Raw genomic sequence first — 23,692 nt, 5'->3', positions numbered from 1 at the left:
CGGTGTACCTTGAGCTACTGTTCCATACACCCGGAAGAAATGGTGAATAGGGAATCCCTCTAATTGTTGCTGGAGGATGATTACTGCCTGCATGTAGAATTAAGTTTAATCAGTGGGTTTTCTGAACAGTCTAGCTCAGGGATCCCCAACCTTTTGAACCCGTGAGCAACATTCAGAAGTAAAAGGAGTTGGGGAGCAACATTAGCATGAAAAATGTTCTTGGGGTACCAAATAAGTGCTATGATTGGCTATTTAGTAGCCCCTATGTGGATTGCCACCCTACATTGAGGTTCTGTTTGGCAGTACATCTGGTTTTTATACAACCAAAACTTGCCTCCAAGCTAGGAACTCAAAAATTAGTACCTGCTTTGAGGCCACTGGGAGCAACATCCAAGGGGCTGGAGAGCAACATGTTGCTCACGAGCTACTGGTTGGGGACCACTGGTCTAGCTCCTATATGTGAGTCCACCAGAAAAAAGTTCATATTTAGTTAGTCAATGTCGCATGACCCAGTGTTCTGGATGGCCTCCCAGGTAAGCCTCAGTCCTAATGCAGTAGTACTTGTACATATACTGATCACCTCCACTTCTGCATAATGTCACTGTTTCTGACTACATTGGTTGCTAGGTTTCCTAGCAACTACTTTTGGTGCCATTTTCACTAGATTTAAACACCCCGTTGTGTACTGTTATGTTCTTTTTCCCTGACAAAGGTTCCAATAAGGAACCGAAACGTAGGATTAAAATAAACCTTTTTTTTTTTTTTGCAATATATCTTTGTTTTTCGTTGCAACTTCCTTCAAGTGTTGTCAATTTGGGATAAACTTATATATTAGTGATGTGCGGGCCGGGCCGATACCCACGGGTTCGGGCTGTCCTCGCATCCCCTTTTCCGGGTCCACCTTACAAATGCCAACTTCAGGGTTGAACTTTTATAGATGTGCATTTGCTCGCCCGCCTCTTTGTGATGTCATCTGTGGGGCGGCGCAGGTCTATAAAAGGAACCAGGAAGTATGGCGCGGGTGAAGAGGGGGGGGGCGAGCGCAGGTCCGAAAAAACCTGACCCGCACATCACTATTATAAACAGGTCCATGAAAGTCCCTCAGTACTTAGTTTCATTCAGTCTTCTCTTTATTTTAGACTTGAATATCGATATGCCTACCTCCTGGAGAGTGTCGCTTGTTTCGCTGTTGCGAAGGGGATTCTATTCACCATTTTATATATATAACCAACATTGGTTTCTCTTGTGTGTGTGTGTGTGTGTACCAGCACTCCAGAATTTTCAATCAAGGAGAAGTGCAAATGGTTGTGGTTACTTAAATACAAAAAAAGTGGGTGTCAGGATGATGTCATTAACAAAATGAATGCAATTATATTGTAACACTGACACCTTGAGGTAAAATCCCAAATTGACACATACTTGTTGTTTGAATATATAATTGCACTCATTTGCATTAATTGGTTGTTAATGACATCATCCTGATGCCCACTTTTTTTGTATTTAAGTAACCACATAACCATTTGCACTTCTCCTTGATAAAGGCCCTAATGTGGGCCGACACGTTGGACACGTGAGTGATGATTGAATAAAAATCTTTTTGATTGAAAATTCTGGAGTGCTGGTCCGCTTTGAAGATCGCATGCCATAATTGACCAAGCACCTACCACTGATTGAGAAGGAAGGTGTGCGGGTTCTTTCAGGACATTTGGAAAGCAGACTTCCTCAGACGGCAGTTTTAGACCCGGGAGAGTGGAGTTTACACAAAGACATCTTCATAATGGTGAAAAAATGGGGTCAGCCAGAGATAGATGTAATGGTGTCCAGAAAGAACAGGAAATGTCTTCTGTCTCTTTTCAAGATTCCCCTGCAAGGATGCAGTGGCCTAAAACAAGATTATTCAAAAGGCCTAATTTATGTGCTTCCCACATATACATTAATTTGGATGGTGTTAAAAAAAAAAAAAAAAGACGAGAAAAAGCAGAAGCCATTGCGGTAATCCCCTTCTGGCCCAGGAATCCGTGGTTTCCCCTTCTCCAGAGATTGGCAAAAGAGAAGCCGATGTGGATGCAGTATTTTCCAGGTTGGCTGTTGCAGGGATCCATTCAGATCCAGGGGCACAATAGTCTGTCTTTGATGGCCTGGCGGTTGAGAGGGAGAGATTAAAATGTCTCTCTCTGGAGGAGGAAGTCATAGACTTATTGTTGAAGTCAAGAAAAGCGATTACTTCCTGGCAATATTATAAAGTAACATAGTAACATAGTAACATAGTAACATAGTAACATAGTAACATAGTAACATAGTAAGTAAGGTTGAAAAAAGACACATGTCCATCGAGTTCAACCTTTTTTTTTTTTTTTTTTTTTTTTATTAACTACCTATCTGCCAGTTGATCCAGAGGAAGGCAAAAAAAACCCATCTGAAGCCTCTCCAATTTGCCTTAGAGGGGGGAAAAATTCCTTCCTGACTCCAAAATGGCAATCGGACTAGTCCCTGGATCAACTTGGACTATGAGCTATTTCCCATAACCCTGTATTCCCTTACTTGCTAAAAAGCCATCCAACCCCTTCTTAAAGCTATCTAATGTATCAGCCAGTACAACTGATTCAGGGAGAGAATTCCACATCTTCACAGCTCTCACTGTAAAAAACCCCTTCCGAATATTTAGGCGGAACCTCTTTTCTTCTAATCGGAATGGGTGACCTCGTGTCAGCTGGAAAGACCTACTGGTAAATAAATCATTAGAGAGATTGTTATATGATCCCCTTATATATTTATACATAGTCATCATATCACCCCTTAAGCGCCTCTTCTCCAGCATGAACATCCCCAATTTGGCCAGTCTTTCCTCATAGCTAAGATTTTCCATACCTTTTACCAGCTTAGTTGCCCTTCTCTGTACCCTCTCTAATACAATAATGTCCTGTTTGAGTGATGGAGACCAAAACTGTACGGCATATTCTAGATGGGGCCTTACAAGTGCTCTATACAGTGGAAGAATGACCCCCTCCTCCCGTGACTCTATGCCCCTTTTAATACAGCTCAAGACCTTATTTGCCCTTGATGCTGCTGACTGGCATTGCTTGCTACAGCCAAGTTTATCATCTACAAGGACTCCAAGGTCCTTTTCCATAATGGATTTGCCTAGTGCAGTCCCATTAAGGGTATAAGTGGCTTGGATATTTTTACATCCCAGGTGCATGACTTTACATTTATCAACATTGAATCTCATTTGCCACTTAGCTGCCCAGATTGCCAGTTTGTCAAGATCCTGTTGCAAGGATGCCACATCCTGGATGGAATGAATTGGGCTGGATAATTTTGTGTCATCTGCAAACACTGATACATTACTTACAACACCCTCCCCTAAGTCATTAATGAACAAGTTAAATAAAAGTGGACCCAATACTGAGCCCTGGGGGACCCCACTAAGAACCTTACTCCAAGTAGAGAATGTCCCATTAACAACCACCCTCTGTACCCGTGTGGGAGAAGTTTGTGAACTGTCACAGAGACGAAGAGAGATCCTTTATCGCCATCACCCACAGTAGTGGTAGAGTTTTTGTTCTTTGGATACGAGAAAAAATTGCAGTACGCTGAGATAGTCCTGTGCGGGTCCATTTTTTGGAACCCGACCAGTACCCGCAACCTGCAATCAGCAACCCACATTCTTACCTGCTTGGACCCGCTACCCGACCTGCAAGTACCTTATACGTGACCCCCTGACCATTAAGCATCAGGAAGTGACATAATCGGAAGTAGTATTGAGAAGACCCATGGCTCAACCCCACAAACCTGCAGAACCGCCGACCCGCGTCTATACCCGCACCCGGAACTTCAACCCGCAGGTTTTTGCGGGTAACCTGCGGGTACCCGACCCGCTGCAGGACTACACTGAGAGGCCAAGTGTCAGCAATTTCAGCTTTGATGGGGAAAACCTGGGCACAAGAATCATTGGTAAAAAGATTCTTCAACCCCATAATCAGTTAGACCAATGAAAAGAGGTGGTCTTCCACCATGGGATCTTCCTTTGGTCTTGAAGGTATTGGCTGAATCTCCATTTGAGCCATTGGAAGAAGCTTCAGTATGGAATATGACATTGAAAGTAATTTTTTTGGTGGCAGTAACGTCAGCCCGTAGAGTGGGAGAGTTATCTGCTTTGGCTGCTGTGGTGCCACATACAGTAATCTTTGAAGATAAAGTAGTTTTGAAACCAGCATTCTTGCCAAAGGTCATTTCAAAGTTTCAAATGGAGTTGGAGGTCATCCTGCCTTCCTTTTTTCCTAATCCTTCATATCCGCAAGAAGAAATGTGGCATAGTCTTGATTTAGTAAGAGCCATTAAGGTTTACATAAAGAGGACCAAGTTGTGGAGAAAGTCGGAGCGACTATTCATAATTCCAAATGGATTCAGGAAAGGTCACGCTCCAACAAAAAGAATGATTAGCTCCTGGATTGTGGCAGCTATTGCACACAACGTGGCAGGAAGGAATGTGCCAAAAGGGTTGAAGGCTCATTCTACCAGGGCATTGGCAAGTTCCTGGGCTGCACAAGCCAGGGAGTCGCAAGAAAACATCTGCAAATCCGCAAGATGGTCATTGTGGAATACGTTTGTTAAGCATTATAAGTTGGATGTTTTATCCTCCCAAGAGACTAAATTTGGGAGAAGTGTTGCTGTCTATAATATATTCTACTGATTAAAAAGTTCTGTTATTGCATTGGTGTCCCACCCTCTATCTGAAGCTTGGCGATTTCCCATTGGTAAATGCTGGCCATGGTGACTGGGGAATCATCCCTATGCACCGTTAACGCTTGATTTCATATTTTAATGAGTACAACCTGCTGTCGCAACAGTTCTTGTCTAGTTAAAAGGTTGTTGAGATTGGTCTCAGGTGCTTCAGTGTGGATGCCTAAAGCAGTGATCTCTTTAGTAATGTCCGTGATTGAAGATGTGAGGTTTGGCTGGAAGAAAGCTGTCTGATTACAAAGTTAAAGCTGCTGTCCATGGCGAGTGCGCTGTTTGTTTAGTTGTGTCTTCATAGGAGGTGGAATGGCCCTTAGAGTTGCCTGCATTTAAAGCATGTTCTGAAACAGATAAGGGTGAGGCCTTATTTAATACTCCTATGTGCAAGGCAGACGTAGCTTTGGGTTTTACGTGGCAGAAAGATTTATGTAGGAATTTGGGTTTATGGACGACTGAGTTGATTTTTCAGTTGGCTACAGGTCCTTTGCTATAGGGATATGTGCTGTGATGATGGTAGATCTGCTTTGGGGGAGAGGATGGCTAGAAGCTTAGCAGAGATTAGAAGTGTGGTTGTAGGGAGCTGTTAGTATTTCTGTAGAAGGTAGGCTAGATGATGATCTGGGCAAAATTATGTAAAATGGAGTAAGGCATTTGCATAGAAGTATTAGTAAGTTGTTTTTACACAAGTTACAAACTGACAGTAACTGTTGATAAATGCAAGGTTATGCACTTTGGCAAAAATAATATAAAAGCAAGTTATAAACTAAATGGTGTGTGTGTTGGGAGTTTCCTTAAATGAGAAGGATCTAGGGGTTTTTGTAGATAACAAAATGTCTAATTCTGGGCAGTGTCATTATGTGGCTACTGTATGATCCACCTTACATGTTTCATACCCTCCGGTACTGAATCAACACCTATGAAGGTGGATCATATGGAGTCGGTAGGTACTAATTTTTAATCTGTCATTATGCTAATTGAATAAACTTTAGATTTTTTATGAATTGAGTTATGGGACATATATTTTTTTAATGGTTAACTGTTGTAATATTCATTATTTGTGTACATTTTATTTAAAATAAATGTAAATGGCAAAATTGCTTAGATTAGTACCCTGATCAAATTTCCATTAATGTATTTTAAAGGTTTACTTATCTTACTTACTTGACCTAAATCAAAACTAAGGAGCTTAACAGGAAGAAAGAATAAAGCATTTAAAAATCAGAAGGGACAGTAGCTGCATTAAAAGAATATAAATACTATAACAAGAGCTGGAATAAGAAAGGTAAATATTGAAAATGAATAACTGATTGTGGCACATGCAAAGACAATCCCCAAAAAAATTATATATGTTAATAGTAAAAAGATTTTTGGAGTGCGGCTTCGTAAATAATCAAGATCATTTGGTTATAAAAGATTCTGGAAAAAAAAAAGTAAATGTTGATCATTTTTTCCAGTGTATAAAGTGGAGGAGTCAGTTTGAAGACCCATTTGATAGGGTCACAAATGGCTGAACTCAATTAAGACAATGGCTGATACAAGATATTGTACTCTGTTGATACACCCTTAGGTACTTAGGCCTGGCTAAAACTGAACTAAACTCTCTGTCTCTGATTTTTTCACACTCTCATCTAGTATGTATCTATAGATTGGAGGAAGGCTGTTGTAAAAGTCTTAGACTGGCAATTATAGGCCTAGGTTTTACATTTGAGGCAGGCAAGTAAGATCGTGTTTTCTGGAGAATGGCATTATATATAATCCAAGGGCATGCCAGACAAATGTAGCATTATAAATGTATTTGCATAGGTCGAAATACATGAAAACTCTAGCAGATTTAGAAAGCTCAGGTTCTCCCCAAAAAAACCCCCAAAAAAACAATGTATAGTTTCCCTACGTAAACTAAAGGTTTCCCCTCAGAGAATGCCTCTAAAGTGAGAGCACAAAATGTTTCAAAAACGTCTGGCATTTCGTGTAACCGAAATGTCAAATTCTGCTGGCAATTAACTTATAATGCCCTTCCATAAGTATTATATTATGTTTGGAAATTACACAAAACTATGCAGCCTAAATCATTTATATGCAGGATGTGGGATCTTTGCAACAGAATCTTCACAGACTGCCAGTCTGGATGGCAAGTAGCAGATGAGATTCAGGGGGTTATTTACTAAAACTCAATGTTCTCACTTTATTAAAACCAAAAAAAAATTGACAATTCCGAAACCCGAATATTTTATTTATCAACAATTTTTCACATGAAACCGGTGCGAAAAAAAACCCTTTTTTTAAAAAAAATTGAGTCAATTCGATTTGTGACTTTTTCTAATTGGCCCTCTGAAAATTCAACTTTTCAGATTATCGAAAGAAAACCAGCGTTGAGTTGGAAACACAGGCACAGAGTCCGCTCTTTCACTGGTGCTCTGGACCATGCTTCGACTCTGGTGCAGGCAGGCGGCAAATCCAAAATGGAGATACCAACTAGGGGTGCTTGTGTATAATAAACTTGCCTATAGTAAGCAAATTGTAAGAGAGAATAAGGTTTTTTATGTGTATTAAAGGGGCAGGCCTGGACTGCAAGATGTGAGACCTGCTGTAAAATGCCACAAACCGTTATTGTTTGGTGAGGTGTTTGAGCTTCTGTGTATTTTAATTTCTAGTGCCCATTTAATTTCTAGTACCTGAAGAGGCCTATAGATTTGTGGGAGCAGGAGGTTGTTATTCCCTGTTAAAAAGCACTAGTAAGTCCTATCTTGAATATGTAGTGCAGTTTTACAATAAAACTGTTATTATTCTAGTGGTGGTACATTTTTTTTTTTTATCATTTTCTATAAATCATCTTGCTTTGTTCTTTCACAGTTCAGAAATAAAAGTATTGGTGCATTTCACTGTTACCTAAACACTCTCTTTCCAAATGTCAGGGCCCAAAGGCTCTGTTGGAGTTTTGCAGAACAAGGATGACGCTTAGGGGCAGATGTATGAAGGGTCGAATATCGAGGGTTAATTAACCCTCGATATTCGACTAGGAACTAAAATCGTTCGACTTCGAATATCGAAGTCGAACGATTTAGCGCAAATCCTGCGATCGAACGATCGAAGGATTATTCGTTCGATCGAACGATTAAATCCTTTGAATCGAAGAATTTGAATCCAACGATCGAAGGAATATCCTTCGATCAAAAAATCTCAGGCAAGCCTATGGGGACCTTCCCCATAGGCTAACATTGACTTCGGTAGCTTTTAGCTGCCGAAGTAGGGGGTCGAAGTTTTTCTTAAAGAGACAGTACTTCGACTATCGAATGGTCGAATAGTCGAACGATTTTTAGTTTGAATCGTTCGATTCGTAGTCGAAGGTCGATGTAGCCCATTCGATGGTCGAAGTAGCCCAAAAAACACTTCGAAATTCGAAGTTTTTTTTAATTCGAATCCTTCACTCGAGCTTCATGAATCGGCCCCTTAGTGTTCAATACAGTTCGTGGTATCAGAAGGCTTAGGCAAAAGAGTAAACAAAGTCCAGGCAAGGGGTCAATCCAAGCAGCAAGGTTTGTAATCCAATAAACAGGCCGAGGTAATAAGTATTTAGCAAAGATCACACCCAGTAACTCACAAAGATGAACTTATATTTGGGCAAGGTTTGAAATGTTCTGGTGTCTTAAATAGGCCAGTTTTCGCCTCAATCGGACGGCTGGCGCCATGACGCTGCATGCTGACGTTGCGCACCTTGTTGCGTTGGCGTCCTGACAATGCGTCTATTCTGACACTGGCATCAGAACGTGCCACAAGGGAATCCTGGAGGCCGCCATCTTGCCAAAAAGGACCAAAGTGGTGAGTATTCCTTACGTATATTTCGAGAGAGATAACAAACAAGGGAAAGTTGTGCTCACCACAATTTTTTAAAACCATTAGGCGGGGGTGCAATGAGGTAGTGACCACAAAATACATACAGTCAACTACAAGAGGTCCTCTGCACTCAACCCATTATCAATATATTTAAGACAGAGACATTTTGTGCATACTGCTACTAAAAAATGCCTTACCCTTTAAACAACACAGGGATTGTTTTTCCATATATTGCAAACAATCCCTGTGTTTAAAGGGTAAGGCATTTTTTAGTAGCAGTATGCACAAAATGTCTCTGTCTTAAATATATTGATAATGGGTTGAGTGCAGAGGACCTCTTGTAGTTGACTCTATATCTCTATATCTCTATCTCTATATCTCTATAGATATATATCTCTATAGATATATATCTCGATCTCTCTCGAGATCTCTCTCGAGATCTCTCTCTCGAGATCTCTCTCTCGAGATCTCTCTCTCGAGATCTCTCTCTTCGAGATCTCTCTCTCGAGATCTCTCTCTCGAGATCTCTCTCTGAGATCTCTCTCTTCTATCTGCTCTCTCTCTCTTCTCTCTCTCTCTCTCTCTTCTCGAGAGAGTCTCGCTCTCTCTCGAGAGATCTCTTCTCTCTCCTCTCTCTCTCTTCTCTCTCTCTCTCCTCGAGATCTCCTCTCTCTCTCTCTCTTCCTCTCTCTCTTCTCGAAGAGATCTCTGCTCTCTCTCGAGAGAGATCTCTCTCTCTCTCTCTCGAGAAGAGAGATCTCTCTCTCTCTCGAGAGAGAGATCTCTCTCTCTCCGAGAGAGAGATCTCTCTCTCTCTCTCTCTCTCTCGAGAGAGATCTCTCTCTCTCTCGAGAGAGAGATCTCTCTCTCTCTCTCTCTCTCTCTCGAGAGAGAGAGATCTCTCTCTCTCTCTCTCTCTCTCGAGAGATTCTCTCTCTCTCTCTCCTCTCTCTCTCTCTCTCTCTCTCTCTCTCTCTCTCTCTCTTCTCGAGATCTCTCTCCTCCTCTCTCTCTCTCTCTCTCTCTCGAGAGATCTCTCTCTCTCTCGAGAGATCTCTCTCTCTCTCTCTCTCTCTCTCGAGAGATCTCTCTCTCTCTCTCTCTCGAGATCTCTCTCTCGAGATCTCTCTCTCTCTCTCTCTCTCTCGAGATCTCTCTCTCTCGAGATCTCTCTCTCTCTCGAGATCTCTCTCTCTCTCTCTCTCTCGAGATCTCTCTCTCTCTCTCTCTCTCTCTCTCTCTCTCTCTCTCTCTCTCTCTCTCCTCGAGATCTCTCTCTCTCTCGAGATCTCTCTCTCTCTCTCTCTCTCGAGATCTCTCTCTCTCTCTCGAGATCTCTCTCTCTCTCTCTCGAGATCTCTCTCTCTCTCTCTCTCTCTCTCGAGATCTCTCTCTCTCTCTCTCTCTCTCGAGATCTCTCTCTCTCTCTCTCTCTCTCTCTCTCTCTCTTCGAGATCTTCTCTCTCTCTCTCTCTCGAGATCTCTCTCTCTCTCTCTCTCGAGATCTCTCTCTCTCTCTCTCTCTCGAGATCTCTCTCTCTCTCTCTCTCTCGAGATCTCTCTCTCTCTCTCTCGAGATCTCTCTCTCTCTCTCTCTCGAGATCTCTCTCTCTCTCTCTCTCGAGATCTCTCTCTCTAGAGAGAGAGAGATATCTATTCCTATTCTAATATAGTTAAACAAAAATGTAATGTATAAAGGCTGGAGTGGCTAGATGTGTAATATAACAGCTACAACACTACTTCCTGCTTTTCAGCTCTCTTGGCTTCCACTGACTGGTTACTCTGGTTACCAAGCAGTAACCAATCAGTGACTTGAGGGGGGGCACATGGGTCATATCTGTTGCTTTTGAATCTGAGCTGAATGCTGAGGATCAATTGCAAACTCACTGAACAGAAATGTACCATACGCCCCCCCCCCCCCTTCAAGTAGCTGACTATCTGAGTTATAGAGCCGAAAAGCAGGAATTAGTGTCCTGGCTACTGTATTAGACATCCAGTCACTCCAGTCTTTATACATTACATTTTTGCCTAACTAAAGGTGGCCATAGACACACAGATCCTATCGTACGATTCGAGGATTCGTACGATTTTCGGGTCGTGTGTGCCGACATCTTTCGTCCGGCGGAGATCGGTCGTTTGGTCGATCGGTCAGGTTTGATTTTGACCCGACCGATCCCGCCGGAGCCTACGCACATCGTAATCGAGTCGTTCGGCCATACGGCTGAACAATCAGATTACTCCGATATAGCCATGTTTGTTAATGGCATATCGGGGAAAGATCCGCTCGTTTGGCGATGTGGCCAAACAAGCGGATCTTTGCATCTATGGCCACCTTTACTATATTAGAAATGTTTTTTATTTTGCACAGCCTATCTATTTACCCAGTTTTTATTTTCACACTGAACTGTTCCTTTAACATGATCTAATCACATTCTCAACCACAGCATTTATGTCTCTTTGGAATTCTGGACCATAGTGTTCAGGCTTCTTCCTTTCCCCCTTCAAATTATGCTTGAATAACTACCTGTTTAAAGAAGACTGTTTGACATTCCTCAAAGCTGGGGTCCACAACCTTTTGTATTCGTGAGCCACATTTAAATGTAATAAAGAGTTGCAGAGCAACACAAGCATGAAAAAGTCAGTGGGGATATCAAATAAGGGCTGTTATTGGCTGGTAGCCCCTATATGGACTGGTGGCCTACAGGAGGCTCTGTTTGGCAGTACACCTGTGTTTTTTTTTTTTTATGCAACCAAAGCTTGCCTCCAAGCCAGGAATTTAAAAATAACCACCTGCTTTGATGCCACTGGGAGCAACATCCGAAGGGATTGGTGAGCAACACGTTGCTCGCGAGCTACTGGTTGGGGACCCCTTCCTTAAAGGACAAGAAAGGTTAATCAGCATGCTGGCTGAAAGCAAAAGCATCTTCTTTATCACCTACTGTGCACAGTAAATTATGTGTCAGTGTTTTCATTCAAATGTAAATTAACTGCCAGCAGAATGCGATTCACGGAGCTGGGTGACGTCAGCAAAATCTCTACATGTTTCCACCCCACTGCCTCGGGCACAGAACAGACTCCTAAGGTCATTTTCTTTCACTCTGCGCATGCATCTAATTAAAAAATTCCTTATCTCCGTGCCTGGCCTCCTCCTAAGTTTATTTGCATGATCTTCATTTGCCCGCCCACCAGCCAATAGGAATCTATGCTGCTGGTCTCCTTGACAACGCTCAGTCCCTTTCTTTCTCAGAGCTGCTGGCAGGTTCACAGTTCATACAGACTGCAACTACGAGCACAGTGAGGAACCAGTTTAACTGTTTTATATCTCATTATTTTCTTTCCACCACGGGTATAATGACACATGCCAGGGGTCAGGTAGAGGAATGTTGGTGCATGCGCATTGTTTATTAATGGCAGAAGTGCGTCCTTTACTAAGATGGCAGCTGTATTTCAATCAAAAGGCAGAGAGTTTACCTAGTGGAAATCTTTAGTAAAACAAGTTACTAAAAAAACAAAAAAAACAAACAAAAACCTAGTGATTGGGGAGTGCTCTGAGGAATACTATCAGGGACACTATATATAGATTTTGACTTTCGTTCTCCTTTAAATTTCACAATAACATAGCGTCGTCCTGAGTTTGTGATGTTCTACCATATTTATAGACATATTTACATAGTTCTATTATACGCAGTGCTGTACAATTTTACAGTATAGAAATGCCCATGCAAGGAGAATAAACTTTGTAATAAACAAGTGTAAATATATAGAGTAGGTGTCATGTGGTAACATACTCGGAAGGAGGGAGGCCTGTCCCCCGTAGAGCTTTAAAGTCTAACGGGGTAATGTAATAAAAGGCACTAAGTTTTCCCAGGAGCAGTAACCCATAGCAACCAATCAGCAAGTAGGATTTACTAGTCACCTGTTTAAAAGCAAACTTCTTATTGGTTGCTCTACGTTACTACTCCTGGGCAAACTTAGTGCCTTTTATTACATATGGGGGTAACTGTCTATATGCACTATCACACATTAGCTAGCAGTAATCCGATTGATTCTGTCTCAATTGTTTGCTTTGTTACATATGTAGTTAAGCAGTATTTTATTGTCATGTTTTTTTATGTCAAATATGTCAGCTGTTCTCTCAAGGGCTCGTTTTCTGACTGTTTGTTACCCACACATTTTGTGTAATGTAATTGTTTTCTTTTTCCACCCCCTTCTTCTGCTTAGAATGATGGTCGATTGCGCTTGTCCCGTGCTGGCCTCATGTACAAGAATAATAAAACTGGAAAGGTGGAGAACATTTCTGCTGCAGATATTGCTGAAGTGGTATGGCGACGTGTTGCCCTTGGACATGGCATAAAACTGCTGACAAACGGAGGGCATGTGTACAAATATGATGGCTTTCGGGAGACAGTAAGTACAATAAAAAAAATTTCTTTGTGGGCTCTATATGTACAGTTGTGTTCAGAATAACAGTAGTGTGGTAAAAAGTCATTAAAGCTCAAAATCCTTGTAATCGCTTTTATTTCCACACACACAAATGCATTGGGAGCACTGCACATTATTTATCAAATTTGTGTTATTCCTTTACAGAAAGTGAAAAAAAGGGAATATTAGGCTGTTCCAAAAAATAGCGGTGTCTGCATTCTTATTTACAAACTCAAACATTCACTGTATAAACAGAAAAATGTTTGATTTTGCTTTCCTTGGAATCACTTAACTCAGTGCTGTCCAACTTCTGTGCTACCGAGGGCCAGATTTTTTCTGGTCTACATGGTGGTGGACCGATAATGAAGCCAGTGTTAGCCACTCCCTGTTTTATACCTCACAAACTTTAAACCACACCCATATTACCACAAAACCATGTCCACATTAATAGCACAACGAAACCAAATGGTTGGTGCTCACTGCAGGGCTATCACTCATATGTATAAAAAAAAAGTTGTCATGTTAAGACATACCCTTAAATCCATATACCTCCTCCTACCCTGTGGATAACACAGCACATGATTAAACACCTTAGGGGCCCCAAACAATAATTTTCAAATGCTAAAAAAAAAACCCAGAACAAATACTAGGGTTATGTTTCACAAACAAGTATGGCACAAAAAGGGAGCATAGGGGAGACAGAGTATGGCGCACATTGGCAGAGTATGGCGCACATTGGCAGAGTATGGCGCACATTGGCAGAGTATGGCGCACATTGGCAGAGTATGGCGCACATTGGCAGAGTATGGCGCACATTGGCAGAGCACGGGTCAGGCAGCTTAGCGCAGGAGACAGGGAAACCCATCAGGACCCCTCTAAGATGTACTACATACAGTGACACAGTGCTCGATCCCCATTTTAAAAAAGTTGTGAACAGTGTGGGCAGTTTCAGTATGGGTCTCAGGTGTGAACAGTACAGGGCTTTAGGGAGTGAACAATAGAGGTGTCACAGGTGTGAACAATGCAAGGGGGATTATACGTGTGAACAATACAGAGAATTACTGATTTTGAGGTTTAAACAATGCAGGGCCAGTTAAAGAGGACCTGTCACCTTGAGACATGAGTAATATATATCTTTCCCTCCTTAGTTAAACCCTTTAGTCAACTGTTTTTGTCTATATTTGAAACGGATTAGAAAATATCCTACATGCAAAAAGTGTTTCATAGGTGCTGCCATCTTGAAACAGGACCCCTTTGTTTTCTGTGTGTGGGCTGAGCCAAACTGCCAAATCTCATGCATGCTAAAGTCGTAGAGTATCTGTGATAGACATGCTATGCACCACTCATGTTACACCAGGACTTGATATTCTATTAGGATTGTTTGAAACATCTTCTGTATTAGCACATTGTGTGGGCTACTACTAAATATCTCAAACCAAAACGTTAAAACCTACTAAGAATGTGTAGACCTTGGGGCTCATTTATAAACACTGGGCAAATCTGCAACTGTGCAATAACCAATTTGATTTCATTGTTCAACTTGCAGCTGCCTGTATAAAGCCAGTCACTGTTGGTTGCTATGGGTTACTGCCCAAGTGCAAATTTGCCTTTAGCTTAAAGTCAACCCCAAAATAAAAATGTCCCTAATAAAAGAAAACATCATTCTAAGCAACTTTCCAACATATATTTATTGAAGATTGTCACAAAAGCGACTCACTCAACCACACTTAACTCTTGGGTTTGGCTACAAGGGGTTACAATCAGTCTCTCAATCACCTTACACACAGGTTAGACTAACATCAGACACCCCCAAAAACACACCCAACACCCACAAAGTTCATTCGCTGCCACCATCTATCATTAACAGGCGATAGAAAACCTAATGTGACTATTCCCCTGCCCTCTATAACAGGTAATAACTCACACTACACAATACATCAAACACTCTCTCCTATGGTAGTTACTCAGGGTAAGATCCTACAAGTCTAACAAGCACTCCAGCAGCCAAAGGGTTAATCTACATTCAAACACACTTTCCTGCTAGCCGTACTAGTTATCCAAACATACAAATAGGCAACTTTCCCTTTCCACACATACGAAGAGTTCATACACGTAGGCACAAGCATTCATATGGGCAATGAGTTCGTTTAGAGCACAAGGACTAACGTATTAAATGATATTTAATATTTAAAAAGAAACAGTGCATTGAATATATATAAAAAATAAATTACAAAGATGACATAGTTGCAAATACAGTAAATAAAATAAAAGGGAGTAAAAACACAAAGAAAACCCTTACTTTACAAGTTTTGAAGTTGTCAGTGTATTTCCTCTGAGGCACGAGTTGGAAGCTGGACATACAATCCACTGAATAAATGGAGCCTCCTTGTATGACAATGTGATATTGGGAATGTCACCTTTTTATTTCCTGCTGGGACACTCCCCTCATTACCTTATGTATGAGGTAGGAGGCCCAGGAACATGTCATTTACGACCCCCTGCAGGGGGTTTGCTACTCTCAGGCAATATTCCCCAATATCCCTTTAATAACAATATGGGTACTTGCCAGTACCCAATACTATAATAAAAACATGGGCAGGCTGTGATCCATATGTGGGCAAGAAGAACAATAACCCAAACACTAATAGGTTCCCACTTTCCAGTCCCCCAGGAACCAGCCCTCCTAACAGTGTGGTATAGGCTAGGCCCTGTTTGGTATTGTTAGAAAGCTGTGACCTCCTCATAACCAATATGTAAGTTATAAGGTTGTGAATCCTATGACACAGGAGATATGGATACTTTCCTATAATCCATAATTTTCTACTAGCTATCCCCCCTGCTGCTCTAGGTCCACAGCTCTGTTCTTTGATCAGCCGATCAAAGAACAGACTGGCCCAGCTTCCTTGCCCAAATGGTGTGCGCTCCAGAACCTCTCAGAATGACCGATATGGAATGTCACCTTTCCACAGCCCCCTGGTGAGATATACAATTAAGGGTCCCTCGTGGTGAGCCTGAGACTGAGTAATTATAGTATTAACTTTTAAATTTGCCAGTGCAAGGTGGCCCTGGCATGACACCTCCCCCTCAGGAATGGGCACAGAGGATGGCCTATCGGCCTTCCCCTGTGCCCATAGCTCAGCACAGTCTCCCTGTCTGGAAAGACCATCTGCATTCCCATGCTCACTGCCCTTTTGTGCTGTATAGTGAAGTCATATTGCTGAAGGATTAAACTCCATCTGAGGAGTTTCCCATTATCCCCAGCTACTTTGTTTAACCAGCTTAGTGGATTGTGGTCTGTGATAACCGTGAAATTGCGCCCATAGAGATAGGGTTGTAATTTCTGCAAGGCCCAAACTACAGCTAAACATTCCTTCTCTACAGTGGCATATGCCACTTCCCTGGGTAACAGTTTCCTGCTCAGGTATATAACAGGATGTTCTTCCCCTTTACTGTTAACCTGGCTTAGGACAGCTCCCAGGCCATAGTTAGAAGCATCAGTCTGTACCACAAATCTGGCGGGTAAAGTCAGGAGCTTGTAGAACAGGGGCACTGGCCAGGCTAGTCTTTAGGGTTCTTAAAAGCCTGGTCACAATCGGCTGTCCATTCCACTAGACGGGGTAGCTTCTTTTTGGTCAGGTCTGTTAGGGGTTTGGCCAAGGCGCTGTAATTTGGGACAAATTTCCTATAGTACTCCCGCAGTGCCCAGAAAGGACATTACTTGCTTCTTTGTCTTAGGGGTGGGCCAATTTGTAATTGCCTCTACTTTCCCCGGCTCAGGGCGAAGTGTACCGCTCCCCACTCTGTGTCCCAAGTACTGCACTTCAGTCATCCCTATTTGGCATTTCTCAGGCTTAATAGTTAAGCCTGCCCCTGGATCCTGTCTAGCACTTGGGACAGGTGACCCAGATGCCTCCTCCCAAGAGTTGCTAAAGATGGCGATATCATCTAGGTATGCCACCGCAAAGCCTTCTAGTCCACCCAGTAGTTGATTTACCAATCTTTGAAACGTGGCGGGGGCGTTTTTCATGCCAAAGGTCATTGTTTGGAACTCATACAGCCCAAAAGGTGTTATAAATGCTGACCTTTCCTGTGCTTCTGGAGACATTGGGATTTGCCAGTATCCCCTACTTAAGTCCATTATTGTAATGTACTGGGCGCCAGCCAACTGATCCAACAATTCATCTATCCTGGGCATAGGATACGCGTCAAAGGTGGTGATTAAATTTAGTTTCCTATAGTCCACACAAAACCTAGTAGTACCATCCTTCTTTGGAACTAGAACTACAGGGGAAGCCCATGGGCTGTGGGATGGCACAATTACACCAAGCCCTATCATCTCCTCTATTTCCCGCTGCAGGTTCGCCTTTACTTCCAGGGATGCCTGATAGGGCGATTATCCCCAGTGTCTACATGGTGTATGGCTAGTGAGGTTCTGCCAGGCTTTCCGGAGAACGTACTAACATAAGAGTTAAGTAACCCCATCACCTGAGTTCTTTGGTCAACGGTGAGCATGCTGCTGACCTGTGACCCTCCTATGCCCTCTGTTCCCTGGGCCATCGCAACTAAATCTAGTAAAGGATCAGAACCTGATTCCTCAGCCATACCACAAACCGGCATTACAGAGACCTCCCGCTCATAATGGGCCTTGATCATGTTTACATGATAGACCTTTTTTCTTTTCCCATCTTCATCTAGGGCAATTACGTAATTCACATCATTAGCCCGTTCTAGAATAGTGTATGGGCCTTCCCAGGCAGCCTGTAGCTTATTCTGACGCATTGGCACCAGGACCCACACCTTCTGTCCCGCTTCATAAACTCTTTCTCTGGCATGGCGATCATACCATTGTTTCTGGTAGGCCTGTGCCTGGGTTACATTATGTGCCAATCCCGTCAATGCCTCCATCTTTTCCCGGAATCTTATTACATATTCAACTACTGACACCTCAGGAGTATCTAGCTTGCCTTCCCATGCCTCCCTTACCAGATCTAAGGGGCCACGTACCCTCCGCCCATATAACAGTTCAAATGGGGAAAAGCCAGTGGATGCCTGTGGTACCTCTCTGTAGGCAAATAAGAGGTGTTGGAGATAACGCTCCCAGTCCTTCCCTTGGGATTCTACAAAGGTCTTTAGCATATGCTTTAGAGTGCCATTAAAACGTTCACACAGGCCATTAGTCTGGGGGTGGTAAGGGCTGGCAATTAGGTGGTTCACCTGTATTTTCTTACACAGGCACTGCATCAGGTTAGACATGAATTGAGTCCCCTGATCAGTGAGCATTTCTTTGGGAAACCCCACTCTTGAAAATACGCTTAAGAGGGCATCAGCAACCTTGTCTGCCCGGATGGAGGATAGGGCTACTGCTTCTGGGTACCGGGTAGCATAGTCTACCACAGTGAGAATAAACCGTTTCCCTGAACTGCTGGGTATAGCTAAGGCCCTATGAGATCCACAGCTACCCTTTGGAAGGGTTCATCAATAACTGGTAACGGAACTAATGGGCCCTTCCCATATCTCCATTTTTCCCCACTCGCTGACAAGTGTGGCACGAACGACAGTAATTGGCAATGTCTGTACCCATGTTAGGCCAATAGAAATTATGTACTAAACGGGCCTTGGTTTTCTGTACCCCTAAATGCCCAGCTAGGGGGATTTCATGAGCTATTCTTAGAAGCTGTTCCCTAAATTGCAAAGGCACCACTAGTTGCCTGTCACTTACCCACTTCTCTTGTGTAGTTGTAGGCATGGATTCCCTGTACAACCTATTTTCATGCCAGTATATTCTTTCTTTATCAGTCTCAGCAGGGGGTTGGGCTGCAAGGCCTCTCATCTTTTCGAGGCTGGCATCGGTCAGGAGGGCTGCCTCAAATTCCCGACCGCTTGCCTCAAACCTGGGATCTGGTGTGAGTGTGAGCAGGCCCCAGAAGCTGGAACCCCCCTGTCCTCTGGGTCAGGACACAGAAACACTACAGGCAGGGGACTTCCTTCAGAGGGCCCTCCTCCCCACTCAGTGACAGACCCTCCAGCCCTGTACCCCAGTCTGATACTGGCTTGCCCTTACAGACTGCTGCCGGGTTACTGCTGCAACACAAGGGAGGTTCCCCCCTCCCACATCACAGTGGCTTGCTACTGGAATCCCCCTACACTCCCTGTGAAATTGTTCTCCCCCCGAGATAGAGATGGGACATACACTTCCCCTCCCCCCAGGTCTATGCATGGGGATTCAGTTGGCTCTAATACAGAATTGCATGCAACCACATCCTGATTTCCCTCCCAGCCCCCATCACAATCAACATCATTATCAGATACCTGTAGATGAGCAGGATTCACGTAGGGCTCTGCTGGCTCCAGAGGGTCCCCTGCGGGCACATACTGTGACACCAACCTGCCCAAGTCAGTACCCAGTAACACATTAGTAGGGATGGTATCCGACACCCCTACCTCCCGCAACCCCCTCCCTGCTCCCCAATCCAGGTAAACCCGTGCCATGGGCACTGCAGGATGGACTCCCCCAAATCCTGTGACAGCCATGGTCTTCCCGGGAATAATATCCTCACAGTTTACTAGCTCTGGCGCACTAAAGTCACCTCTGCTCCTGTGTCTCTGAGTCCCACAGTTACCTGAGTGCCCACGGTAACCGGCTGCAGATTGTCCTTGTGGCTCCCCTCCGTCCCAGCAACAAACAAAACAGAAGTAGATGGGCCAGGGGGTTTTCCAGGTGGTGTAGGTTTCCTTTTGTCAGGGCAGACATGACTAAGGTGGCCCACCTTATTACATATAAAACAGCGGCGTGCATCCACCTGCCCCGGCCTTACCCCTGGGCTTACTGCAGGAGCAGCTGCAGATCCCCCCGGTTTGTAAGAAGGGAAGGAGGGGCTTCCTCCTGACTTTCCTCCTTTCCAGCTATGGGACCCTGGGTTTGGAATAGGCTTCCTGGCTGCTGGCATCCGGTTTGCAGTATATGCATCTGCAATTTGTGCTGCCTGGTCAGCAGTTTTGGGCTCACGGTCAAGGACAAACTGCTGGACTTCCACTGGACAGATACACAGGAACTGGTCCAGTATCATCAGGTCCTCCAATTCTGTAAATGTTGAGACACTGCGACCCTGCACCCACTGATGGAAGGTGATTCTCAGCCTCCCAACCACATCAGTGTAGCTGTCGTGGGCCCCACGCTGTAGACTCCTGAATTTCTTGCGGTGTACCTCTGGGGTGATGTTAAAGTGCCTAATTAAAGCTTTTTTTATTTCATCATAGTCCCCATCATATTCTGGTGGAAGGTCCGCAAAAACTTCCAGAGCTTTGCCCTTAAGCCCTGGGGTCAGGAAACTTGCCCACTGCTCACGGGGTAAATGAAATTGCCTGCAGGTTTTTTCGAACCCCCTCAGAAAAGTGTCCAGATCCCCATCCTTCTCCATCACGGGAAAATTCTCCAGAAGGGGTTTGAAGACATTGGCCTCCCTGGAGTCACTGCTGTGAGGTGGGGCAGTACCTTTTTGGAGCCGTGCCATCTCCAGCTGGAATTGTCGTTCTGCTTGGCGCTCAGCTGACTCCCTCTCTGCTGCTGCTGCTGCTGCTGCTGCTGCCTCCCTCTCTGCGGCAGCCTGGCGTTCTGCTGCTGCAGCCTCGGCCTGCTGGTATTGCAGTATAAGTTGTAGCCGTAAGTTAGGGTCCGATGAGCCCAGCTGCTGCAAAACCAGTTGCAGAGAAGATCCTGTACCACTCTGCGAACTGTTGCTGCCACTCTCATCAGAGTGGTACTGGCCAATAGCAATGTCCATGGTTTGGCCCACCTGCCCAGTGCTGGACTCTTGGTCACTTTCAACCAGGGATGCAATAAGCCATTCCTTGGTCTGATTTGCTACTGCGATCCCTCTCTCCTCACAGAGTCTGGACAGCTGTTCCTTGCTCTGCCTCTTGTAGGATGCCATCTCAGAGGACAATTGCCAAATAAAAGATAGGAAAGAAAAAAGAAGGGAAGGGCACTACTGTTTGCAAGTATGTCTTTTCTAGACTATGCACTGCGTTTGTCCTTGAAGACTGTATATTCCTCGCAAGGATGTACAGTCCTTTAGTGCAAGGGTTAAACACTTAATCCAAGCACTAATGCTCTAATAAAAAATTAAATTATCCCACCGCTGCCACCAATTGTCACAAAAGCGACTCACTCAACCACACTTAACTCTTGGGTTTGGCTACAAGGGGTTACAATCAGTCTCTCAATCACCTTACACACAGGTTAGACTAACAACAGACACCCCAAAAACACACCCAACACCCACAAAGTTCATTCGCTGCCACCATCTATCATTAACAGGTGATAGAAACCTAATGTGACTATTCCCCTGCCCTCTATAACAGGTAATAACTCACACTACACAATACATCAAACACTCTCTCCTATGGTAGTTACTCAGGGTAAGATCCTACAAGTCTAACAAGCACTCCAGCAGCCAAAGGGTTAATCTACATTCAAACACACTTTCCTGCTAGCCGTACTAGTTATCCAACATACAAATAGGCAACTTTCCCTTTCCACACATACGAAGAGTTCATACACGTAGGCACAAGCATTCATATGGGCAATGAGTTCGTTTAGAGCACAAGGACTAACGTATTAAATGATATTTAATATTTAAAAGAAACAGTGCATATGAATATATATAAAAATAATATTACAAAGATGACATAGTTGCAAATACAGTAAATAAAATAAAAGGGAGTAAAAACACAAAGAAAACCCTTACTTTACCAAGTTTTGAAGTTGTCAGTGTATTTCCTCTGAGGCACGAGTTGGAAGCTGGACATACAATCCACTGAATAAATGGAGCCTCCTTGTATGACAATGTGATATTGGGAATGTCACCTTTTTATTTCCTGCTGGGACACTCCCCTCATTACCTTATGTTTGAGGTAGGAGTGCCCAGGAACATGTCATTTACGACCCCCTGCAGGGGGTTTGCTACTCTCAGGCAATATTCCCCAATATCCCTTAATACAATATGGGTACTTGCCAGTACCCAATACTATAATAAAAACTTGGGAAGACTGTGATCCATATGTGGGCAAGAAGAACAATACCAAACATTAATAGGTTCCCACTTTCCAGTCCCCCAGGAACCAGCCCTCCTAACAGGTGGGTATAGGCTAGCCCTGTTTGGTATTGTTAGGAAGCATGTGACCTCCTCATAACCAATATGTAAGTTATAAGGTTGTGAATCCTATGACACAGGAGATATGGATACTTTCCTATAATCCATAATTTTCTACTAGCTATCCCCCCCTGCTGCTCTAGGTCCACAGCTCTGTTCTTTGATCAGCCGATCAAAGAACAGACTGGCCCAGCTTCCTTGCCCAAATGGTGTGGCTCCAGACCGTCTCAGATGACCGATATGGATGTCACCTTTCCACAGCCCCCTGGTGAGATATACAATTAAGGGCACTTCCATGATTTTCAATTTTCTTTGATTTTACACAATTTTTGTTATGGTCCCTGACAGATTGAAATAACCTGAGGTTGGCATGGTTTTTATTTCTACATTAGATGCCTGGGGGGAAGTAAGCAGTTTATTCATAATTGCTAAAACAATTTAAGTCTGAGTCCTAGAGTCATCACCTATCTTGTTAATATGAGAGGCCTAACACTGAGGTACTGGCCATTCTTATTATCTGGCCATTAAACGCTACACTGAAGGAATGACTGATGCCTCAGAGGCTGTTATGGCTTCCCTGTAAAAACCCTGCCCATTAACACTTGACATGCAAATAAAGGCCATAATAAAGGCCATGGTGACCTTGGGCATGACACTGACAGAGCCCAAAGTCTTAGGTTCAACAGTGCAGCAAAATGAAAGTTGTGCCCTGAAGCACCTACCTGTGGCACGCTTATTGTACAGACAGGGGCCACTGAAACACTGCATAGTCCCCTGCGTTAAGATCCACTCTCACTGTCCTACATACCTCCCAACATTTTGTAAATGAAAAGAGGGACAAAAAGTTGCGGCGCGCGTAGTGCGGCAAATTTTTTGTGGCCACGCCCATTTTGTGGCCACACCCCCTAATTACCATGTTCATCAATGCAATGCACTAATGACACTTACAAGCTGCTGGGGGGTATGCTATAGCAAGGCAGAATAATAAACAAAAGGCAGGAGATGCAGAGTAACTAGGACAGGGAGAGTATTGTCATTTGCTTCCAAGGATGACTTTTAGCCTTACAGCAATTAACAGGGGGTATTATGGAAGGGTCCTACTCGGAGTCTAGTACACGATTCCTTGCACCAAGTCGCACCGTAGTGACAATAAAGTGATAGTCTAAAGCAGCGGGAAACCTTTAATTAAAGGCACATTCAACTGTAACAATTAAGACAAAGTCCACACATGCAGACACACCAGGGGCGGAACTACCGGGGGAGCAGGGGGTGCGAGCGGGCCAGTGCCCGCACCCCCTCAGGGCCCCCCGGCAGTCCGCGCGCCGCATGTTCCCCGGCCAGTTCTGGGTGTACGGAGGGGGGCCCGGCTGCGCGTCCTGCGCCAGGGCCCGCCCCCCTCTAGTTCCGTTTCTGAGACACACACAGTGACACACATACAGACAGACACAGTGACACATATACAGACACACACACATACAGACAGACACAGTGACACATATACAGACACACACATACAGACACACAGTGACACACATACAGACAGACAC

At 43.9% G+C, this 23,692-nt stretch overlaps 1 protein-coding gene and 1 long non-coding RNA gene across 2 annotated transcripts in view; one reads left to right on the top strand and one right to left on the bottom strand.

Annotated features, from left to right (window-relative positions):
* Positions 1-23,692, top strand: part of ssrp1.S (structure specific recognition protein 1 S homeolog) — a gene marked incomplete at its 5' end in the record, with an annotated part of 147,136 nt that overhangs the window by 3,606 nt on the left and 119,838 nt on the right. The window contains 1 exon segment of the mRNA NM_001090695.2: positions 12,793-12,978. Coding sequence (NP_001084164.1) covers positions 12,793-12,978 — 186 coding nt within the window.
* On the bottom strand, positions 1,847-21,806 carry LOC121396353. The gene is made up of 2 exons (XR_005962998.1): positions 21,746-21,806; positions 1,847-2,138 (listed from the first exon to the last, which is right to left on the bottom strand). It is a non-coding gene; the product is annotated as an uncharacterized LOC121396353 (long non-coding RNA).

This window comes from Xenopus laevis, chromosome 7S (genome assembly GCF_017654675.1).
Source record: "Xenopus laevis strain J_2021 chromosome 7S, Xenopus_laevis_v10.1, whole genome shotgun sequence".
Taxonomy (NCBI): Eukaryota; Metazoa; Chordata; class Amphibia; order Anura; family Pipidae; genus Xenopus; species Xenopus laevis.
This window is presented reverse-complemented; position numbering and strand designations above follow the sequence as displayed.